The 22,649-nt window shown below is 42.2% G+C and overlaps 2 protein-coding genes across 5 annotated transcripts in view; one reads left to right on the top strand and one right to left on the bottom strand.

Annotated features, from left to right (window-relative positions):
• Positions 1–7,717, top strand: part of BCAR3 (BCAR3 adaptor protein, NSP family member) — a 195,204-nt gene extending 187,487 nt beyond the window's left edge. For both annotated transcript variants that reach the window (XM_084851785.1, XM_084851786.1), the window contains 4 exons: positions 2,428–2,599; positions 4,641–4,752; positions 5,463–5,675; positions 6,699–7,717. In XM_084851785.1, coding sequence (XP_084707911.1) covers positions 2,428–2,599; positions 4,641–4,752; positions 5,463–5,675; positions 6,699–6,877 — 676 coding nt within the window. In that variant the 3' untranslated portion in view covers positions 6,878–7,717. The remainder of the gene's footprint in view (positions 1–2,427; positions 2,600–4,640; positions 4,753–5,462; positions 5,676–6,698) is intronic.
• Positions 7,718–11,177: 3,460 nt separating this feature from the next.
• The window catches only part of FNBP1L (formin binding protein 1 like), a 95,983-nt gene continuing 84,511 nt past the window's right edge, over positions 11,178–22,649 (bottom strand). For 2 of the 3 annotated variants that reach the window (XM_084851795.1, XM_084851793.1), the window contains 5 exons: positions 19,592–19,701; positions 18,351–18,483; positions 17,371–17,465; positions 15,504–15,652; positions 14,856–15,119 (listed from right to left, as the gene is read on the bottom strand). In XM_084851795.1, the coding sequence (XP_084707921.1) occupies positions 14,941–15,119; positions 15,504–15,652; positions 17,371–17,465; positions 18,351–18,483; positions 19,592–19,701 (666 nt within the window). In that variant the 3' untranslated portion in view covers positions 14,856–14,940. Of the gene's footprint in view, positions 13,385–14,855; positions 15,120–15,503; positions 15,653–17,370; positions 17,466–18,350; positions 18,484–19,591; positions 19,702–22,649 lie in introns of those variants that run through there. The other variant, XM_084851794.1, reaches the window with a different exon arrangement.

The following is a 22,649-nucleotide window of genomic DNA, read 5'->3' as shown; positions in this document are numbered from 1 at the left end:
TTTATATACCACTGAACATATTTAAACGTATCTCTAAGCAGCTCCCAAAATACATTAAAATACATACAAATTGCTAAATATCATTAATAAAAACATAAAAATCAATTAAAAAAACACTGTAATTTTAAGCATGTTTATGCAGATGCAGATTTCATGGAAATCAAGGAGGCTTAAAACATGTTTAGGATTGGGATGTACAAGAGTTACTCTTTTGAGGAAAAGCATTGCTTGGTGATAGGACACATTCTTTGCATGCAGAAGGTCGCAGGTTCAATCCCTGTCATGCCCAGTTAAAAGGATCACGTAGCAGGTGAGGAAAAGAGATCCCCTGTCAGTGACCCTGGAGAGAATTGTCAGTCAGAGAAGACCATACTGGGCAAGATGGACAAAGAATCTGGAATAAGTCAGCTTCCCATGTTTCTATGTGGAGTCATAAACAGTCATATCTTATGTGCAGAGTGTCCCAGATATTTCTAGTGAAAGGGATCTTGGGAATTGTGGCTGGGAAACAACTCTGCCCAAGACCATGGAGATCTCTGATTATGCTCATATCACTTCCAAATATAGAGGGAACGATTTTTATTTTTTTAATGGAATGGTAGATAAGTATGTGCATCGCTTAGAGATGTCATTCTATTAAGCGGCATATGAATATTAATACATACATAAATAAGATATCCTTGTTAAGCAGCAAAGATGTCTGAAAGGATTGCACTGTGGCCTGAAGAATTGAATGATTTATGTTCTACATGTCACCTACATAGATAATCCCAGCAATCTAAGAGCAAAATGTATTTTCAGGGATACTGAAAGCCTCCTTTGGGGCCTACGAGTTAATAAAGCCTCCTTTGGGGCCCACAAAGTCTGCACTGAAAACCACTATGACTTCTCTCTCTCTCTCTCACACACACACACACACACTCCCCCAAAATGTTACATGCAGCAGTTTTGGAGTTTTCAGCCAACTGTGTGGTTGTCATGGTTCCCTGCTCCTGATTCCCATTGCAGGGAAAGGTCTGACTGGCTTTTCCTGCTCTTGCCAAGCAACAAAATGACCTGGGCTATTGTGATGGACATCTTTAAATTGCTGTGCCGGTCTTGGCCCCTCTGCTGCCAGCGTGAGAGCTGGCACGTTCTCTCGTCCTCAGCCCTTCCAGTGGAGCTGAAATTCTTTTGTAGGCTTGTCATGCCTGGACACATGCATTACTGTCTCCCCTTCTCCTTTCTTCTTCCCCGAACGGGCGGGCAGCAGTGAGGCGAGGATTGTCAAAACAATCATTGGGCATCCAAAGTATTTGCTCCAAGTTTTCTCTGGCTCCCTGCTTGGAGCTTGCTGAAATTGCTCCTCCTTCCCCAAGATGGAAACTGTGCAAATCAGATTGATGAGCAGCTGCTTCCTATGCTGAAACAAGGAAAGCCTGCCTGGCGGTTATCTCATGTGATCCTTCTAAGTGCAAGGAACTTGTCTCGCGTGTAGGGGTGTCGCACATGACAATCTTGGTGTTGACTTTAGGACTTTTCCCTTACACAGAGAGATTTCCAAGGTAGAAAAGTGGTAATGTCCAAAGTAGCTGGGACTGTCAGTGAAGGAGCTCTCGGGGAACCCAGAGAGCCACTAGCTACACAGGGTGGGGCACTGCAGCAGGTTGATGAGAATATATCGTAACGATAACAACGGACCACAACTTCTGAAATTTGCTTTCTGGATTCAGATTTTTTATCAACTTTGTTTTTAGTTGCTAAAAGCTGCCCCCAATTAAACTGGACAGCAGATTTTTAAATAAAAGAAGGGTTGGGTCCAGACTTCATCATACTTAGACTAGGCCCATTGAAATCAATGGGCTTGTCCTGGAGGAAGGGGGCAGGGAGGCAATCCTGCAGCTGCCTGAAAAGCTGTCCTGGAGGGCTGGCAGACTGTCTGAAACACATGAGAAGTATGAGCAGCATGCAGGGGGCTGAAGTGGGAAGGAGGTATCGGTGGAGCCTCTGCTTGATCCTTCCATGCCTAGGTGGCAGGGTGCTGTCTTAGAAGTGCCATCCCTCCTCCCTCACACAGGAGGGAATGCCTCTTCTAAGAAGGTGCCTCCTGTTTCAGAAGTGTGCATTGTCTAAAAGCAAAGGAATAGCGCTCTTTTCTACAGATTTACGTATAATTGATCAATCAGTACATTGCTAAAAGCTCATATGGGGTTCATTTCCTTAGTCAGCCCTAACAATGTTAGATTGGCGAGCGTGCAATTCTGTGTGCTCGTGTACTTTCAACATTCTTGTTATCAAAGCGGTGATGGCAACACCGTGATGCCACTTCAGTTCTGCCAACTACTTGGATCTTTTCCTCACTTGGATTCAGTCCCACATGGAGTGTGGCATCTCATGGCTCTTGTGATAACTTGTCCTTGACTGTCTCCAATTTGCTTCCCCCTTTAGACACAATACTATGGCAATAGGAATAGCAGTGGATATCCTCGGCTGCACAGGAAACTTAGAAGAGCGAGTTGCCACGCTAAACAGGATCATCCAGGTTGCTGTAGAGCTCAAAGACTCCATGGGGGATCTATATGCATTCTCAGCTATAATGAAAGCCCTTGAGATGCCTCAGGTAAAAGGAAATCCCTGTATTGGGGTATGCATTGTAATGAATTTCAGGACGGCTTACAATAAATGTTTTGACACACAAATTAAGAATATATACAGAAACTGTTAAACTGTATTTAACACGAGAGAGCAAATCCAAAACCATATGGGTACCACAGTACAGCAACTTAAAGAGGCCTAAATAAATAACTTGGAGGGTAAGGACACATGACTTGGCACCAGGTGAGCCTCTCTGGGGATAGCATTCCACTGGTGGGGTGCCACAGCTGAGAAGGCCCTTTCCTCAGTCCTAGGATGAGGCTGAATATAATCAAAATGGCTTGTAGCAGTTCTGGATTGAGGAGAGTGGGACAGGATCTTTGCAGGGAGATGGCTTCACCCTAAAACACAAGCACCTGCTTGAGGGTGCCAAGTTGAAGGAATGGAACACTTACCCGCCTAGCTAGTCTAACTGAGCAGAAAGGCATGCCAATCACTTCCCCTGTAGATGGTGCCCTCTTGGGAGGGAGAGTAAGAGGGGAAGACAGTAGAGAATGAAGGATCTGTAGCTTAATCAGTTCTCATGAGCAAAGAACACCACCAGGAGCTGCTGCTGCTGCTTTGTTTGTACCACTTGCAGGGCTGTATGCACCGTTTCCTTGACTGGGGGTGGGGTGGGGGGATGTTGCCTTCACACACAGGCTGAGGGGGCAGTTTCTCCTTCATCAGGCAAAAGATGTAGCTCCATCTCCCACCTGATCATGGACCATTTTCTTGGGAGTCCGCTACAATGAATAATGTGTTCGTTTGTTTGTACTGCTCTTTTCCTGATGCCTTTCCTTTGGTTTTGTGTTGCAAATTGCAGTCCAGGAAAGGAGAACTAGCTGGGTAAAAAAACCCCACAGGCACAGTTGCTGTATTTGTGTCTGCCCTCTTAAGCCTCTCCCCATTTGCTTGTTCCCTTTATTTTAAGAGATGTACGAACAGGACACTAGTTTTGCCAGAGACCTACCTAACCCATGTTACTCCTATTTCCAGTGCCTTGCACACAATGGGCTGGATCCAGAGTAGTGTTTAGTAGATTCCATTTGCACTGGAGGAAGGGGACAGGGGGGTGACCTTTAAAATCTTTTGTTGGCCTTCTGAAAAGCTGCTCTGGAGGGCTGGGGGACTCCCCAGAGCAGCATGAGTGGCCATGCAGGGGTAACAGCCTCCTCACCCCCTTTCTCCAGTGGGGAGCCCCTACTGGATCTCCGTGCCTTCAGTGAAGGGAAGAAGCCCTTTCAGTTACAGTATGGCCAATCTGGATCCAACCCACATCTTCTGTTTCAGCAATCCAAAACAGCATTTACAAAGGGGTTTATGTTCAAGATGCACGGACATGCTTCACTGACACTTCCTTTAAAAAGGTGTGTTTTCCCCTTGAATATATCCTGGAAACAGGGCTGCAAGATCAGCTTAGGAGTAACCCCTACCCCCAAGTCAAGTGGCAGGCTGTGGTGCTTATTGAACTGAACTGCATGCGGGCTTGGAGGGCTCAAGTCCTGCATGAAAAGGCGCTCCTCTCAGAGAGCAGATCTACTGCAGCCATTCTTTGGGAGCTGATCTGCTGGGTGGGAAGAGCTGCTTTTAAACAGTTGGCTGAAGCCCTCCCAGCCCTTAGCCCTGCTATCAGGTGCTCCATCCAGCCTGCCACCGCCTTCCCCAACCTGTTGCCCTCCAGATGTGTTGGACTAGAACTCGCATCATGCATGGTGTAGTCCAGTACATCTGGAGGGCAACCGGGCTGGGAAAGGCTGTCTGATGGTAAGTTCTTCACATGTACCTTCTGCTGCTCTTTGAGGCTGCAGACTGCCCATCTGAAAGAAGAGCGGCAGACAAAGGAGAGCACCCCTTCCCTCCCTGGCCGAAAAGTCCAAAGTGGTGCGACCATCTTGCTGTCCTGGGAAATTGCTGCCCCCGGCTTTGTATGAGAGAGCCTAAGTTGCACCACGTTCCGCGAGATAGTTTTGTAGCTGTTTGGGGAGGTAGGAACACTTGACAATTACACTGTTCTTCCTCTGCAGGTTGCAAGGCTGGAGCAAACATGGACCACTTTGAGGCACTGCTACACACAAACCGCCATTATGTATGAGAAGCAGCTGAAACCGTTCAGCAAAGCCTTACACGAAGGAAGAGGTGAGTGCGCAGTTGCAGACAGCTGCGTCACAATTTTCGTCATTGACAAGGGAGCCTGAGTCCTTCGGCCACATCCATCATTTCATTAATGGAGAGTGCGGAAGCAAGTCAAGCCCTATCACTGATAGTAATGAGCAGAATCCATTAGACATAACCACATCCTGCCTTGCTCATGGGTCACTTCTGTTGTGTGGGAACGATGCAGAAGGGGGGGACATTCTCTTTTTCCCTTTCGTTGAGCACTGAAGTGCTTTGTTGTGGAGGCTATGAATAAAGAATACATGTGCAGTTGCTCGCTCACGCACGCACACACTTAATAAAAGGGCCACAGGCGGACTCGTTGTTCAGGAATAGTGTGTCATTCCCATTGAATTTCCCCGTTCAGTAATAAGACTTGAGCAGATAATAAATAAGCTTCCCTGAGGTGCCAACCAGCAGAGGTTTATGGCAAGGTCACCTTCTTCCTGCTTGCCAAAAGAACATAAGCCATGCTTCTGGAAAGGAAATGGAACCAACCAGAAGAATTGTACCAGTACCAGCTCCCAGTTCTCCAGTACTAATTGACAGTAGTATTATAGTATGGCACTGCCGAGCAAAATCTCACCCAAATCCTGCTGGTATCTTGCATAAGGGAGACTTGTTCCACTAGAACAGCCCAGTAAAGTAGTAAAGGTGCAAAACATAAGGTCTTTATGTTTCCTCATTTTCAGAGACCACATGCGTTCCACAGAACATTGTCACTGTGCCCCTGCTGATGCCTCTGGTTAACCTGCTGGAACGCCAGGCTGTTGCGTTTGATGGGATGGATGTGTGGGAGAACACTGACCACAGCTGCGAAATAATGTTGAAACATTTGACAACTGCTCGCTTGATAGCCCAAAATGCTGACCTGTACACCACAAATGCAGAAAGGATACTAGCAGGTAGGAGCCAGAAGTACCACTGTAGGGCCTTTTTGTGTTTTTAATTCCACAAAAAGAAAGGAGAGGTGGACCCTGTCGGGTGGAGGTGAAATGCAGTCCTAGAAAACAGGGACTTTCTGCTTTGTTTCTGGGGCCTTGCTTTGCACAGTGATGTTGAAGGATGGCGATAGATAGACCAAATGCACCTCTGCAGTCTATATAAGCTGCCAGCTTGGGCTGGGCCGTGTCTGTTTATATTATCATTAGGCAGAGCTGAAACTGGGCATGTCTTGTAAGTCATTATCGCTTGCAATAAGGAGCGTATCTGCCCTTTCTAGTACTTGCCATGATTTATTTCTTGTTAAGCACGAAGTCATGAAATCGTGCATAAGTAGCATGGCTGGGTATGGTGGGAGTTGTAGTCCAAACACACACATCTGGAGGTCACCAGGTTGGGGTAGGCTGTTTTAGAAACATTTGTCATTTGCAACTTCAAAAGCGTTTTGCTAGCTCAGCCTTGGAGAAATAAATTTTCAAGAGTCAAAAATTTCTTGCAACATTTAAAAAATGGATTGGCTTGTTATGGCCTGTGGTTTGTAGGTCAGGACTTAGTTTATTTATCCATGTTGGCCCCTTCCACACCAGACTCCATTCTACAAGTGGCTAATTTCTTTCTATGAGGCGCAACCTTAGGGATGTCGCCACGTGGAAGAATCATCATCTGACCCACTCTGGCCCCTATCGCAGCCACTCCTTGCTGGCTGCAATTCACATGAGCATTTCAGGTGCCATATTCACAGAAATGTGAAAGGAAAACAGCAGCTGCAACTGTGGGATGGGATTAGGTCAAACCTAACATCCATCGCATACCTGTATTTCTTTCTGTGGAGAGGAATAATCCAGTGTTGGAGCTGGCCCTTAATTTGTTGCAGCAGAAGGCAGAGTCCAGTGCAATTTTTATATTACCGCTGCTTGTCTAGAATGCCTTCCTGGTGAAAAGGCTATTTTATAGTAACATTGTATATTTCCCATTTTCCTCATCAGATTTTCAGCCAGATGATGAGATGAACGAGATCTTCAAAACAGAATTCCAAATGAGATTACTCTGGGGCAGCAAAGGAGCACAGGTTAACCAAAGTGAAAGATATGCGAAATTCAACCAGATTTTAACTGCACTCTCCCGAAAATTAGAACTCCCTCTAACAAAGCAGACGGAGCAGTGAAACGTCTAATGAACTCTCAAATGCAATTAATTCAATATCGTTAGTTAACTAAGAGAAAACACACTGTAAAATAAGGCTGTGCCAAATGTTCGCCCATTTTTTCAGGGAAAGAAGAGGGCTTTGGGGAGGTGAAAAGGTATTTTCTGAGCAAAATACCTTTTGAGGAATACTCAAAAAGTATTTGAGGAATACTTTTTGCTGCCTGTTCATTCCCTGATCTGCTGCTAGTTTGGCACATTTTTAAAAATTGCATATTCTTCTTGGAAATAGTGATCCCAGCCAATCAGGGTTCATGTAGTGAATATGATCACATAACATACATAGCCAATTGAGAATGGGAACAATGCTTTTAGCATCATGATTGTCCTCACTGTTAATGGGCAAACACTTTCATTCCATTTCAAAGCAACCCCTGAAGGCTTGTTGCCACTGCCAAAAAATTTCTCAAGAAGCCTCCCCCTTTTTTTTGTAGAGCCCTGCTGTCAAAGTCTGACATCTACAGAGACTTTGAGATTTGTAAATTGTACTGTGTGCATTTATTTATGATTTACCTAATAAGAATGACTACTGATTTATAAAGTAATCCTTATTTATTGGTTTTGTTACCTTTCATGATCTCTAGATCAATGAAGACACTGTCCATTACAGAAAGTATTGCAGACAGTGGTTTTATTAGATTTTAGTCTTGCATCCAATAATGTTATTAACAAACTGTAATGTAAATATGAGTAAAGGTGAAAGAATGGCTTTGCAGAAGGTATCAGTTGTATGATATCCCTTAAATGGATATGGAAAATTGTGCATACACTTGTGAATTAAAGCATATCTTTCAAATATTTTATTTCATTGCCTCAATGAAGTTGGGAAAGAAGAAATGATTTTGAGACTCAAGATGTTCATGTCTGAATTGCTGATCTGAGTGTTCTTCTCCTTGATCATTCTCTGTATCAATGTCTCTATCCTCTGTTGACTAGAGATAAAACCTTGGCTTTATCTTCAATTCTTCCCTCCTTCGCTCAATATGCTGCCAAGTTGTGCTGCTTGTCCCTAAACGCCATTGTTAGAATCCACCCCACCTCTCAATTACCTCAGCTAAAACCCAGCTTTATGTTCTGCTCATCTCCTGCCTTGACTACTGCAGCCACCTGCTATCTGATCTTTCCTTAGCAGCCCTCAGTCCTCTCCTCTCTCCACAACTGTTACCAAAAACATTCTTCTTTCATCATTCATACCATGCAACACTTCTCTTAAAATCCCTTGGCCTTCCTATCCCAACTGCAGTGGATGTGGAGAGTAAAAGAGGAAGGTTTGGGAGAAAAGATGGCTACTTTGGATTATGTTACTCTCTAAAGCACCAGCTACACTGTTGTTGGTGTGGGAGGCTCTGATACAGATTGCAGTAGGTTGCAAATTTGTTTTTCTTTTGGATGATTGTATCCACAGTCACTTAATTAGCTTTTTTGAATACGAAAACCTTTTATTAGTATCTAGATTTAGTCCCCTATAAAGTATGTAACATTAACAATTCTTCAACCCCGCACACGCGCACACAGATACACACACCTCCAACAGCTACTCTCCAAAAGATGAGCCATGCTCACTTCACAGTAGGGAAAACTGTCCTAAGCAGTGAATGCTCCCATCACTAGTATTTTCAGAAGCACTAGTGCCTGTGATGCCTATGCAACTACATTTCATTCTGCACTCCCTTGTGCAGGAGATCGGGAAAGAGACTGCATTAAAACAGCAGTAAGACTAGCCCTACCATTTGGCATAGCATAGTGAGTGTACTTTAGGTGCTTCTATAAATCGATGAGGATGTGAAATGGCCTTCCTTCAGGCAGTACACCAGGGACACCATTTGAAGGTGGTAAATAGTTAACGATCACATTTTATCACCCCACGTGGTGTGGCACTATTTGGATTTTCCGAATCAAGGCACCAAAAGGTCTTGGATCATCTCTACTTGACAAGAATGAAGTTTCTCTGCATTGGACATTCCAGCTGGAGGGTGGGAGGGACAGATAATTAGATCCCCCACAAATAAAATATCAAATGTATATTATTCGGCAATAAAGTAATTGGAAAGGCCCTAACCATCTTGGATGTCTGTCTCGTTGGCCCCTCTGTACATGTAGGCTTCACAACAGAATGAAGGCAGTGGCATAGAACACACAAAGACTAATGGGACTTGCCCATCATATTAAAATACTGCAGCCTCTAATCACTCAGCCTGGCAAGAAGATTATCTTGCTAACACACAGCTAAAATAGCTTTTTTTGTGCATACGTTTCATGCTGTGATGTTTTTTAAATCATTAACTTTCTATAAGCATGCAGAAATTTGCTGTTTTTAACCTTTGGCAACTGAGAAGTTGCAACCCTCCTTTATGTAATTGTAAGAATTGAATTCATATCAGTTTTGGAGTAAAGGAGATGCATGTCTTTTTTCCTTCCCAATTATCCAGCAATAACTAAAATAATCTGTCACTGACTAGGGAAAAGAAACACAGCTATCTTCCTGTTTGTACTCTGGAAGTCACAGCTGCGAGCATGACATGAATCCCAAAACAGACCAAACAAGCAGCATTAATAAAAGGAACTTAAATCCACCATAGCTGCTGCACGTGGTTTTTGATCTGACCAGCCAGCTAGAAAATGTGAACCTTCTATTTTAATTAGTAAAACAGAACAATGGCAGGCCTTTCTACATTGCTGTCACATCTATGGCCTAATATATTCTTTAACGGGTCCAAGCACAGGCCTTTCAATCAACAAGGGGTGTCTTAATCTACAGATTCCTGACTGAAAAATGTACATATTGTTTTAAACCACTTCCATTTTTTGAGAATAGAAAACTATCGCCTGAGCATAAATGATCCAGTCTGGATTGTGAACCCAGCAAAAAAAGGAGGGAGGACTACTTCAACGAGAGACAATAATTGTGCCTTTCTGGCCTTAGCCCTACAATTTAGGTACATTTTGAATGAGACTCACTATGCCACAAATGTGCAGGTCAGAAGAAAATAAAAAGAAAAATAGAGGCCACTATATAAAGGAACATGGGGTAGGTTGAAGGAGGAAGAGAGCCATCAAAAATTGAAGGTTCCATTGGAGAAGGATCCTTCTGCACTTACTCTAATGGCAGTCAAAAGAGAACTGAGCAAGGCAGCTCTGGCACTACCATTTGGCATTTGTGCAGACATCTTAAGGTGAGCATGACCTCTCTAGAAGCTTTGGAATGCTGTCCCAAACTCCAGTCTGATTATGTGCCATTCCATATGTGGAACGTCTCAGAAGCCACAACGAAGTGTTCCAGGAGGTTTCATCCTTCCCACTTCGCTAGCTTTTTCAGGCCGTCAAATCAATCACTTACATTTTTCAGGGAATGCTGTACCCCATCCACCCCTGCGTACCAGACAGAACAATGCTGCTTATTTGTTGCATGGCAGCTCACTCAAGCATATCGCAGGCTCTGGTCTTACTAGGAGTTCTATGCCTCTCAAATCACTTCACCCTCTGACTGGCTCCTAGAGCATGCAAAGAAATGCAAAGTGGAGCTGAATTAAGGTTTATTAATTGCAACATCGGCGACCATGTGAACAAGATGCTTGCCTCTTTTCTACATATCTAATATCCAATGGGGAAACATCCCAACCTCCCAGAACACTCTCCGTGACCTTAAGGTGGCCATTCTTGAACAAATGAATTTCAAAGACAGATCAATGTGAAATTGCTGAAGCACAATTCGTCTAGAGACACAACTTTCCTATGGTTTGAATAAGAGCAGGGTGTTTTTTTTTTATCATACTACATACGCTAATCGGGTCACTACTACAATGTTACCACCCTACAACATTTTGACTGGCAACCGATAAAGTAATCATCACTGTCTGTACTTTTTGCATTTCAATTCCTTCTGACAACACAGTTTACATCCCCCCTCTCCAAGCACACACACCAGCATCTGTATATAAATCTCCCAATTTGAGGTTAACACTTCATGCATCTGATGAAGTGGACAGTATCCACGAACGCTTATGTATGCCAGAATAAATGTGTTTGTCTTTAAGGTGCCACAAGACACTCTGTTGTTCAAATTGTTTAACTCCAGGGATTATACCTGGCACTAGGGATTAAATTTGTTTTTCTGTACTGGACCCGTTAACAATGAGAAAAACATGATCCTTTGTCTTTGATACAATTATTGCTCCCCTCCCCCACCTTGAGTGCATTCATGTTAAAAAAAGGACCTAAACCCACCTATTCCTTTGCCTGCAACAGAAAACAACAAGGAAATTATCAGGGCCATGAAAAGGTTGTTTAATTCCATGAAAATATTCTCAAGAGAACCACTATTTTTTAACAAAGCATTTAAACAGTTAAAAATTAACACGCGCACAAAAGATTAAAAAGTTTTAAGACCAAGACAATTCATCATGTTCAAAATTTCAGAATAATGATTTTAGCTAAGTGTGCAAGTACAAAGATTTTTTTCCCTCCCCTTATATTTAATAACCCTCATAAAGGCTGCATTATACCACAGAAAGAAAATCTTCTCCTGAGGAAACAAATCCTGTTCCCAGAAAAACAGTAGCATTTAAGAACTGTTAGTCCTTTACTAGAAGTGTTCTAAGAAGCCCATGAGGTTGTTAGGCAAAATCCACAGGGCTCATTGCTGAAATATTGAGAACATTTTGTCTTTCTATTTAACTTTGAAATAATAAAAAAACAACACTAGGTTGTTCTTTTAAAAAAATCAAAAAAGCTATTCCATGTAGTTCTGTCAGTAATGAGTAAGGTCACATTATATAAATAACCCTGTTTACAATATCCAAAAATTCTAACCTTTAGTGTTTAACCAGCTCCAATGTAAATACACTATGTCATCTGTGTAATAGTGGCACACTTAATAATAAAAGGAAGAAAACTTCCACACAATAGTCACACAGATTTAGTTTTACTGGTAGTACAATCGCTAATAACACTGAAAAAAATTCCTAAAGGAATCCAGCACTGCTGTGTCCAAATATTGCTTCGACCCTCATCCCGAGAAGAGCAGATTGTTTTAAATATTACCACAAACAGCAAAAAGCTGGTTTAATGAAGCTTAATTTAACTGATTTCTTCCCTCCCCCCCTCCCCCCATATTCTAAGATTACCCTAATTAGTTTAGATGTTGGATGATTTCATTAACAGAATTCACAAATGGCAGACAAAACAACATGAACAATATGGGGTGCTGCAGACAACTATATTTACATGTATAAACATTCCCAAATCTTGATGTTTACAAGTAAAAGTGCACATAGATCATTACAAAGTATCACTCCAATTTTCAACTGGTCCTTACAATGAAGCATCACTTGGAAACAGACTAGCACTGCAGTTAATTAGAAACTGGAGTCTTCCCCCACCCCCAACTCAAAAAAATAAAAAAGAGACAAGGAAAAAAAGGCTCCATAAAAATCCTATTAAAAACATTCATTAGACATAAAATGAAAAACTGATACATGTATTTAGTTTTCGATTCATAAAGTTTACAATGCACCATGTATCATGTTATGGCAGAGCTCTAGAAAACATCTACCATGGCTACCAGCAGCTGCAGTATTGTAGAAAGATTCAGGAGGTCATACAGAGCGAAGACCTAAAGCCCTTTGTGGGATACTGAAGTGGTAGTGTTGGCAATCAACAGATTTAGGCACTCGAGAGTTTAAGGCAGCATCTGAAATGGCAAGCACTTGACTTCTGAAAACAGTCATTTGTCTTGTAGTGGAAAATCTGTGCTGTTATCCTAGGTTTTCAGTGCTCATGAGAAGATACTGAGGTCCTGAAGATGGGCTGCAGTTGCCTAGTGCTGAGATGTATTTCTTTCCCCAAATCAAAATGAATGTTAAGTTCACATCAGTTATAGCGCCAAAAAACTGGAATGTAACGATGGTGGCAATGAAGGGAAAAAAAGTTATAGCAGCATAAATGGGTACTGAAATAGAAACTTTAGTGCTGGAGATATACGTAAAGTGGATTTGCTACAAATGCAGAGAGGAGGAAGAGCTATGGAGATACAAAACATTAGGCAGGCATGCCTGACACATACCTAGACAGGCAGGAGAAGGTTAGGGCGAGCATGGAGGTGGCACAGGCAGAGACTGTCAATGACATGATTTTGATTGAATGCCAGTTTAAAATGGGCATGGAAAATGAGGCAGCTGAAACAGCCAATATACAGTGCAACTGGTGAACAGCAAGGAGGATTTTTCAGAACTTATAAAAAGGATGCGTTTCAGATTGGGTGGTTTGGTTCTGTTGGAATGGAACTTTAGTTTACAACAATTTTGAACACACACAGAAATGCTAACATTGTTAGTGAGAAATGTATGCCTGCATGCCTTCATGCAACTGGCTTTTCCCCATCTTGCTGGGCCTAACACTCTCCCCCCAAAAGCAGCTGCATGTAACCTCCTTCAACATCTCGCCCATTTTCTCAGAAACCCGCTTCAGGAACCTGCAGTCCAAGAGGAAAAAAGAGAAGAACAGCATTACCAGAGGCCTCTAAAAAGAGAGAAGTGTACTCAAAAAAAAATCCAGCTCAAATGGCTAGAGAATAAATCCCCCTACGCATAGATAATGGCACAGAGTCTTTTCAAGCTTTCACCACACCGCACTGCACTTTCCAGGCAACAGTTCATTCAGTAGCAAATTAGTGCAACTTTGCTTCCAGGTTCTTCCTCCCGCCCAAGTGAAAATGTACAGATCCTAGCAAAGATAGTAGCATTCAAAACTTTCTGATTATAGTCACATCATCCCACAGACTGAATGCCTTGACCCAGCGAGCTGTTCCAGGCATGGGAGCTTCAGTGTGCACGCAGAGATCCTCTGCTCACAACGGGTTACTCATTTATTGTAATGAAGGGAGCTGATCTGCATCTGCATTCCTTTGTGTATGCAAATCCATTCCATCTATTGGAATGAATGGGGTGGTCCACAATTATGGGAGGCCTGCGTGCACGTGGCATTCAGATGCAACATTCTCTGCACTTCTGGAAGAGACATTTTTCAGGAAAGATTTTCCAAGAGTGTTGGTGCAAAAGAAGGGGGACTCATCAGTTGCGTTTTAGCAAGAGAATAACCTTGACGACAGTTCCAAGAAGAAAATATATAATTTCAAATACACATTAAAGTCCCTAACAAGCAGAAAGAGATAAAAAATGGGCAGACTGCCACACTGTGAGCCTGCTGAATTCCCTGCACTTAGCTGTGCACTTTTCCCCAATTACCTTCTGCATTTATCATTTCTGTGAGCGGTAAAGTGCAGATCTGATTCCTAAAGTAAAAGCTGCAAAAGTATTTACAGAACAAGGATGTTTGTAAACACGAGCTGCAATCCACCCCCACCCCCCAAGTCCCATTACACGCAGGCAATGGCTTGCCCACTTGCAGTAGAAGTTTTCTGAACTAGAGCTCATTGCACTGAATGGCAAGCAGCTTTAAAAACATGTGTGATGTAGCAATCTGCAGGGGAGAAAGAGAGGCTTTCACTCAAAAGATAAAAATAAAGGCTGATCTGCTTGCCTAGTTCTCTGGAGCAGCCAGTTTCAGTTAACTGAGTTTAGTTTTAAGTTTGACACTGGAACAGGTTCTTGCTTGGGGAAGGAAGGATTGCCTATGGACAATATACACTAATGTGACAAACAATGCATTCTAAAAAAATTAACACCCATTTAAAATATCTTCAAGCAAGCAGAAGGCTTTACAAAAATTAAAATTAAGAAAAGCAATAAAATATGATGACCTGACCACTGATTGTAAGAGAATATTTAAAAGGTGACAAGCAGATAAAGGCAGAAAGAGAAATAAGATAGACATGGCACCGGCCAAAGCTGTAGAACAAACTAATTGAAACGAGGATGTTCTTCCAGTTTCAGTACTGACATCTCAGGCTGGGCTCACATGGTGAACAATAAATTGAAAGGTATCCTAAATGCTCTAACACTTTTCCATCCAATTGTTTGCTTCAGTATTCATTACAGAATGTTCCCTGGTAAGCTGATGGACTGGAGGTTAGATATAGGTTACTGCACCTTTACTGTTTTTCTCTAGAGTTACATCTATGTAGGAAGTTGGCACATATCCTTCTTCTCCATTCTGCCTCCGAGCTCTTGTCCATCCATCCCCCTTATCTTCCTCTATAATGTACAGAACCTCCCCTTCTTTCATTGCCAGGGTACCTTCATTGTGACCTAGGAAAAAATGGGGATACGAAAAAATGGTCATCACTCTGGCAGGATTTAAAGCAAGCTCTCTTTCTCAGCACTCATTTTCCATTCACAGGAGGAAACATCAAATCAGTGCAATCGAACATATGTTCCTAATGTAGGCCAGGAGACAAAAATCTGGTCTCTTGTAGCACAGTTGGATGTATGCCAATGACTGTTTTTCTAATCTAACATATTTGTTTTGTTACAATGCAGAAGTATTATTCTGCCATTAAACAAAAATGATTCATGGCATGATTTCCCAGAACCTAAGCCAGCTGCTAGAATAGTTTATATGCAGACAATTATATTTAGGTGATTATACACATACACACACACACACACATGTCTACCTTAAGTTAACCTTACCATCAAATGGATAGATAGCTTTGCAGTGTCCTATAGCTGGCAAAGGATCATCGTCTTCAAACTCATCATCAAATTCATTATGGTGGCCATGTTGCTGTGGTGGACTTCGAACTTCGTGGTTTGCATCATCAGTGTAGCTCCCCTCTGGGCTATAATGCAATAGTTAAAACAGAAAACCTTCATACTCCTCATGCCAATAATCCCAAGAATTTCCCATATGTTAAAAAAAATATCTCAGAACCTTTGCAGACCTCATTTCAGATCACATATTTGTCAAGGTAGCCATGGTTGGCAAACCCTACATACATACTTCAATAGTGTTACTGAACAATACAGGCATAGGCTGAACTTTTATGCAGGCAGAATATAGGCAGACCTGTCATTAGAGAAGTCTGATTCCATCTGCCTAGCACATCAAAATAACCAGAACATTAAAATTGTCCTTTAAATGCACTCTGTCTATTAGAGTAGGGCCATGCCACTGCTGTCACTTCCTCTACTGCCTCCTCCCTAACCATGCATAGCTGTGAGAGCAAAGAAGCTAACTGTATGCATGCTTGCTAAAGCTCTTGAATCAAGAAGTCCACAGTCTTCAAAGTTTGCTTTGTCTAGACAAAAAAAAAGTGTTCAGGGTTTTTTCCCTATACTGCCTTAAAAAAAAAGGACATTGTGCATATATGGGTTTTAATCTTCCAGTGCAGCTACCTGAATAAGTAAGCCTGGATCTTTGCTGGACCCACAGAAGGCCTAACCCCCACCCCGCACCCCCTAACATTAACTGCAACGTAATGAAGAGTTGCATCTTTGTTCCTTAACAGCAGCCAAGTAGAACAAGATACCAAACTGATCCAGGGTGGGTGGGAGGATGGGAAGCTAAATGACGATGGCGGAAAGCATTTGGGGTGTAAGTTTCAGGGCATGTTGGCAGGCAGAACCTTTGCACACACACCTCTCTGAATTCTTCAGCACCAGCCACCTTATGTTATATATTTAACATTTCTTCCTTCTAAGGATGCCACTAATCATAACAGACATTTATTTTTGATTTATTAAAATATATACTGCTCCTCTTAAAAAGTTACATCAGAGCTTTTTACAATATGACCCAGTCTGCATGTAACAGTGGCAACTTTAGGTTAATAAATCCATGACTTGCCAGGTGCATTCCATGGCCATTTTGAATATTCAGCCTAATTAACCCACTGTTGTGACATGCGAATAGCCCAATATATAAAATCAATCAATGCAGAAATACAATCCTACCATTAAAACCACATACAAGGTTAAACACATGCATAATGCAGAAGGTGTAGTAAAAGTCAGGTACTGGGGACAGAAGAGTTGGTAAACATTAGGCACTTCTTTCTTTCTCCAAACTGAGGTCACATACTGAAAAAAAAAATCCTGTCCCTAGGTCTTTTGATACCTCTTATGGCATGGAGTGTGTGTAAGATTTCCCCTGCAAATCTCAGTTGGAGGAAGGCGGACAGGAGGGCTCATGAAAAGAGAAGGGCGTATTTCTCTTTTTTGGACATACAAAAGTGAAAAATTGCATGAGAGATGACTGAAGACAACATTGGAAGAGAACTTCCTCACTCACTAGCAATACCACATGCTTTTTTCAGTTATAACAACCACAACACTTTTCATATAATGAAGAAATTTCAATTGTGGTGGCTAGATTACTGTGAAGTAAACTTAAAACCATGAACTAGGACACAGAACCAAATGGAAGAGGGTTTTTAGAGATTCCGGGAGGAAAGGGGCAGGCTTCTGATTACTCAGATTACAGATGGACACAGTGACCATTTTAGAAACCTACAATATAAACGCAGGGCACTTTAGCAAAAAAGTTTAATATAGTGACCTCTCTCTTCCTTGGGTTACAAGATGGTTGATGTCACTGCTGTGTCTTCGGTCTCCTCTTGCAGCTACTTTACCTTCAACTTCAGAAAGCCAGGCCTAGACAAAGAGAGTGAGAGCGGTAGTCCACTTGGCACCAGTATTCAAACAAATGTTTAGTTCAAACTCAATCTAGCATTAGCTATGAATAGATAGCCATAGTAATTTCAAACTCCTGAACCCTCAAAATTTCCAGGCAAAAGAAATGCATGTCTTGACTGTTCTGAAAACATAGTCCTGTTCAAATTTATTTTCTGGGAACTGCTACCAAATTCACTGCAAGCTCCAATGCCACCATTACATAAGGAGCTCTTCAGTTTAACTGAACTTGTTCATCTAACTGCTCTAGAAGTCTCCCAGTTCATTTTGGAATTGAGGTGAACCAATATATTCCCCTAGGTGCACCATTCATCATTGGAGCACAGATAAATATTACAAAACTGAATCCATCAAAATATTTTCTAACTAATGTTCTTCCAACTATGATATTATGTAGAGCAAAGGTAGGCAACCTTGATGCCCTTCAGATGTTCTAGAGTAAAACTCCCATAAGCTGCAGCCAGTACAGACAATGGTCAAGGACTACATGAGCTGCCGTTCAAAACATCTGGAAGGCACCAAGTTGCCTACCCCTGTAGAGAACAGCTACGCACTCCTTCCTTCAATGCAGGCCTTGAACATCTGTAAGGAAGCATCCTGAGGGGAAAGCGCTCTGTATGGTTTTCACAGACTACTCCTCTTGAACTAAATTGGAACCTTAGGCCTAGCTGGCTAAAATGTGGAGGCTGTTGCAAATGGGATGGAAGTGTAATAGCAAATATGATCTTCTTATTCATATGAATATCCTTTTGGAGTTTAGGAGGATGCTTTATCTAGGGGGCTTTGAAAACCTGTACCAAGCCTCTTCTGAAACATTATCCAATTAACATTTTAAGAGATTTTAACCTCATTCTTGTGAATTTCCATTCGGAGACGGTCTATGTTGCTCATAGTCTCAGCCAATTTTGGCTGAAGACTGCATGGATCACCCATTTGTGGATTTTTCTCATACACATCTTTCATTTTGATAAGCGCATCCCTATAGGAAAAATCCATAATGAATTATTAGACACAAGATTTATTTATCTATTCGTTTACTGAATTTGTTAAATGCCTCAGAAAGAAATTTCTCTAAGTGTTTTACAATAATAATAACAATAATAATAATGCTACAAATGAAATCACAATTAAAAAAACAATATAATACTAATAAATGTCCCAACATAGCATAAAATACAGTATCAGGTATAGGAGATAAAACCACATTGCAGGGACTAGCATAGTTAAACACAAGTACACTAAAATATTTAAAACACAGGAAGTTCTATGCCTGGCGCCAAAAAGATAGCAGTGTGAGCTTCCCTTGGGAAAGCATTCCAGAGATGGGGGGCCATCACTGAAAAAGCCCTCTCTCTTGTTGCCACCCTCTGAGCCTCAGAATGAGGGGGCGTGAAGAAGGGCTTCTGTGGATGGCCTTAAAGTATGGGAAGTGTTCTATCAGGTATCAAGATCCCAAGCCATGTAGGGCTTTATAAGTCAAAACCAGCACTTTGAATTGGGCCCAGAAATGAATTGGGAGCCAGTGCAAGCAAGAGAGGACTGGTATAATATGATAACAGCACCTGGTGCCAGTTACAAGTCTTGCAGTCATATTTTGCACTAGCTGAAATCTCCAGACCATCTTCAAAGGCAGCCATACATGCATTACAATTATCCAAATGGGATCCCCATGCTACGCACCTGATCATCCAGGGGGAGTGCAACCCGCTCTAGAGCAGGCTGAATCTTACTCATCTGATATAGGGGGCCAACCACTAACAGTTTTCTAATACAAGAGTTAGAAGTCATTTAATTGTTGCAAGGGAAAAAAAATGAGCCTCAACATCCTGTCTTCTATCCTACCATTTCCGCATATCTTTATGGGAGAGGTTGGGGATGGAGAGAAGAGAGAGTCAGACAGAATGAACTGTGCTGCTAATACACAGGAGACAGCCAAAACTATAAAAAATTGAGAGGGCTGATGAGCAACACTGAAAATTCTAAAGACAAATGGATGTTTGAAGTAGTCTTAAAATTAGTGATACCCAAGAAAAGAGAAGTAACGATAAGATCAAGAAACCAAAAAATAGAAGAGCAAAAACAATTACTTTTGATCTGTCTCTTTCTGTAGTTCTCTATTAAGTTCATCAATCCGCTGCTGCAGTTTCTTCCGCCTTTGTTCTGGCGGCAGGTGACTGAAATCCTCTTGCACAGGACCCTGAAACCAAGAGAAATACAACCTCAGAAGGTGCAGCTATCTACTGGTTATTTCTACTGGCAGCTCACATACAACCAATAGTACCTCCTCACTGAAAGAAGTATCAGAAAAGAACTTCCACCACACTCAGCAATGCTGCAAATCAGGGTTCCAGAAAAATACATCTCGTATTGAATTGCTGTGTTGATAACCACTGCTCAGTCTGGGAGTTTCGTTATATCACAGATCATGGGTGGGCAACATGCAGACTGCATGCAGCTCCCTGGCCTTTTTGCAGCTCCCATCACTATTGATGAGTTTGCTGTGGACATTTTTCTTTAAAACAAGATGTGCTTGTTGAGCACATCTTGAGCAGCTCGCTGCTGCTGCACCATCAAATTCAGCCATGTAGCAGTGGGGGGTAGGGGTGTGAACCCTGGTGGGGTCCGGTGGGGCAATGTGGCCCCCTGACCCCCAGAAGGTGCCCACCCTTTCATAGATTATAATTAGTTTTGTATATTGTATAATCTTGAGGGGAAAGGAAATCAGTTTAGGAGAAGATTTGACTTGGAACCAAAAAACCAAAAAATATTGGAGGATCAGAATTGAAATAGTATAATTAATTCAGCAAACAAAACTGCAAAACATTTAGAAAGGGAACCTCCAAACACCTAAACGAGGGAATAGCTGGCTTAACCAGGGACATTGTTGAAAAGCCTCTGGACATTATGGTGTACAGTCCACCTTAACAGGAACTAGCAATTGTGGAATAGACAGGCCGCATTTGTATGTTACGCTAAATCATGTTTCAGCATGATGTGCATGAGTCACAGTGAGCTTTGGGCTCATACACTCCCCCCGTCCCATTTCCTCCTCCCAAACAGCTAGGTGGATAACTTTGGGAGTTTTTGCTTTCAGTATTATTTAACTGCAGTATGTTTTGTCTGATATGACAAATTGTGGTTCATACAAACTCTGGTCAGTTTCACACAAGCCAACTTCAAACTTGTTGAAACTAACCATAGCTAGAATCAACCACAATTCCAAGTCCAGATGACACGGCCAACTGTGGTTAACTAAAAGTAGACCCAAAAGCTTCCAAAGTCCTCCTCCCAGCTTTGATAGAAATAGAAGTGCAGATCTCCAGCAGACCTTTGCTTTCTCCAGAATGCCTCTGAGCCCCATGGAAAGGAAAGGAAAGGAAAGGAAAGGAAAGGAAAGGAAAGGAAAGGAAAAGAAAGGAAAGGAAAGGAAAGGAAGAGGGAGGGTGGCTGGAAACTAGTGCTTTGCACTCACCCAAACTGCCTGTGAAAGGAAGGGGGGGGAGAAAAAGCATGTTACTGCTACCTGGTAAAGTAAGTGTGTGTGTGTGTGTGTGTGTGTGTGTGTGTGTGAGAGAGAGAGAGAGAGAGAGAGAGAGAGAGCGCGTTTCTCAGAGCATCACCATTTTTCCCCTGGTATTTTGTGCTATATGGGGTTCCAGAAAAATACATCTCGTATTGAATTGCTGTGTTGATAACCACTGCTCAGTCTGAGAGTTTCGTTATATCACAGATCATGGGTGGGTACATACAAATATGTAGTTTGGTATTTGGGGCTCAGACCCAAACTCTGCCTTGTACTAGTCTTTTGTGACTAGCTAGGCCCCTATGGGAGCCATTTTGTGTGGTGCCCACAACAGTTTCTCAATGTGCCCATTGGCCCTTAATGTTGAAAACCCCTGTTTTAATTTGATGTACGAACACGACCATAAAGTTTTAGAATGAATTCTAGAAAAAAGTAACCCATGTTCACCTCTGGTAGCAAACACAACTGATTCTGATAAAGTGCTTACCCCGGAAAGGAACATGCCACAAAGAATTTGTTAGTCTTTAAGATGTTACAAGACTCTTAGTAATTTTAAGATTCTTTGATAATCCTGTTATCAAAGTTGTAAGATTAACAACACACAATTTCCACTGCCTCATGTACAATACTAAGTTCCATATATCCTGGTTTGATTGTATCATTAGCAAGCATGTGTGCAAAATGAAGTAGTTCAGAGTATAACAACATAGTTAATCAAAGGTTAGAACACATAATTAGAAAGAAAGGCAGCTACTCCAAAATGGTAACCAACAGGTCACAGGTAAATGCAGTGGGCTACCATACTTAACAGAGTGTGCTTAGCACAAGGCAGCAAACGAGGTGCTTTTGCATTCGGGGTGGAAAGGATCTGATCTCTGGATGGAGGTAGAGGAACCAGACTGGTACCAAAGACAGGCAGTACTGCACTGGCACATCCCAATGAGAAGCTTGGGAACTAAAGAAAGGGTTGAAAGGCTTTGAAGAAAAGATGGAAGAATTAGGAATAGTCAAAAAGGTATTGTCTGGAATCCAATTAGCTCATCTTGCTTTCAGAGCAGCTTTTATCAGTAGAATGAGGGGGGCGGATTCCCTCTCCCTCCCCTCAACATCTGCTCTGGAGTGTTGGGGGAACCTCTGGCACAGATTTGGGGAGGGTGTGAGGGCCTGCAGTGGGAAGAGAGGAGGAGACAGTCTTGCTGAATGAGCAGAAGTCCTTTTAACGGGGTTCCACCCATTAAAAGCTGCCATAATGGTCTTCCCTAGTACTAGCAATAGAAAAGTTACATTTAAACAAAATCTTATTAAAGGGGTCCTCATGCACCCTGGCCCATGCATAGCCACCTGTCCCATGGCAAGATACTAGACTAGGTTATGCAGAGCAGCATTCTAATTCTTACGGCTATGGAAATTCTTTGTGGGAGAAATAACTGCTGGAGGTGGCTTGGATGCATTTAACCATTTAGCCATTTGCTGCAGCATACATGCAAAAAGGCACTGGGCTGGCACAGACATAATGCTGGCTCCCTGCTAACCGCAACTGGCAAGCTGGGATCCAGCCTCAGGGATGTGTCTCCCTCTCCAGAGCAAACTATCCCTCCCACTTAATAGCGGCTAAGCAGTTA

This window comes from Heloderma suspectum, chromosome 4, assembly GCF_057233095.1.
Source record: "Heloderma suspectum isolate Gila_16-S chromosome 4, 16-S_ref, whole genome shotgun sequence".
Lineage (NCBI taxonomy): Eukaryota > Metazoa > Chordata > Lepidosauria > Squamata > Helodermatidae > Heloderma > Heloderma suspectum.
This window is presented reverse-complemented; position numbering and strand designations above follow the sequence as displayed.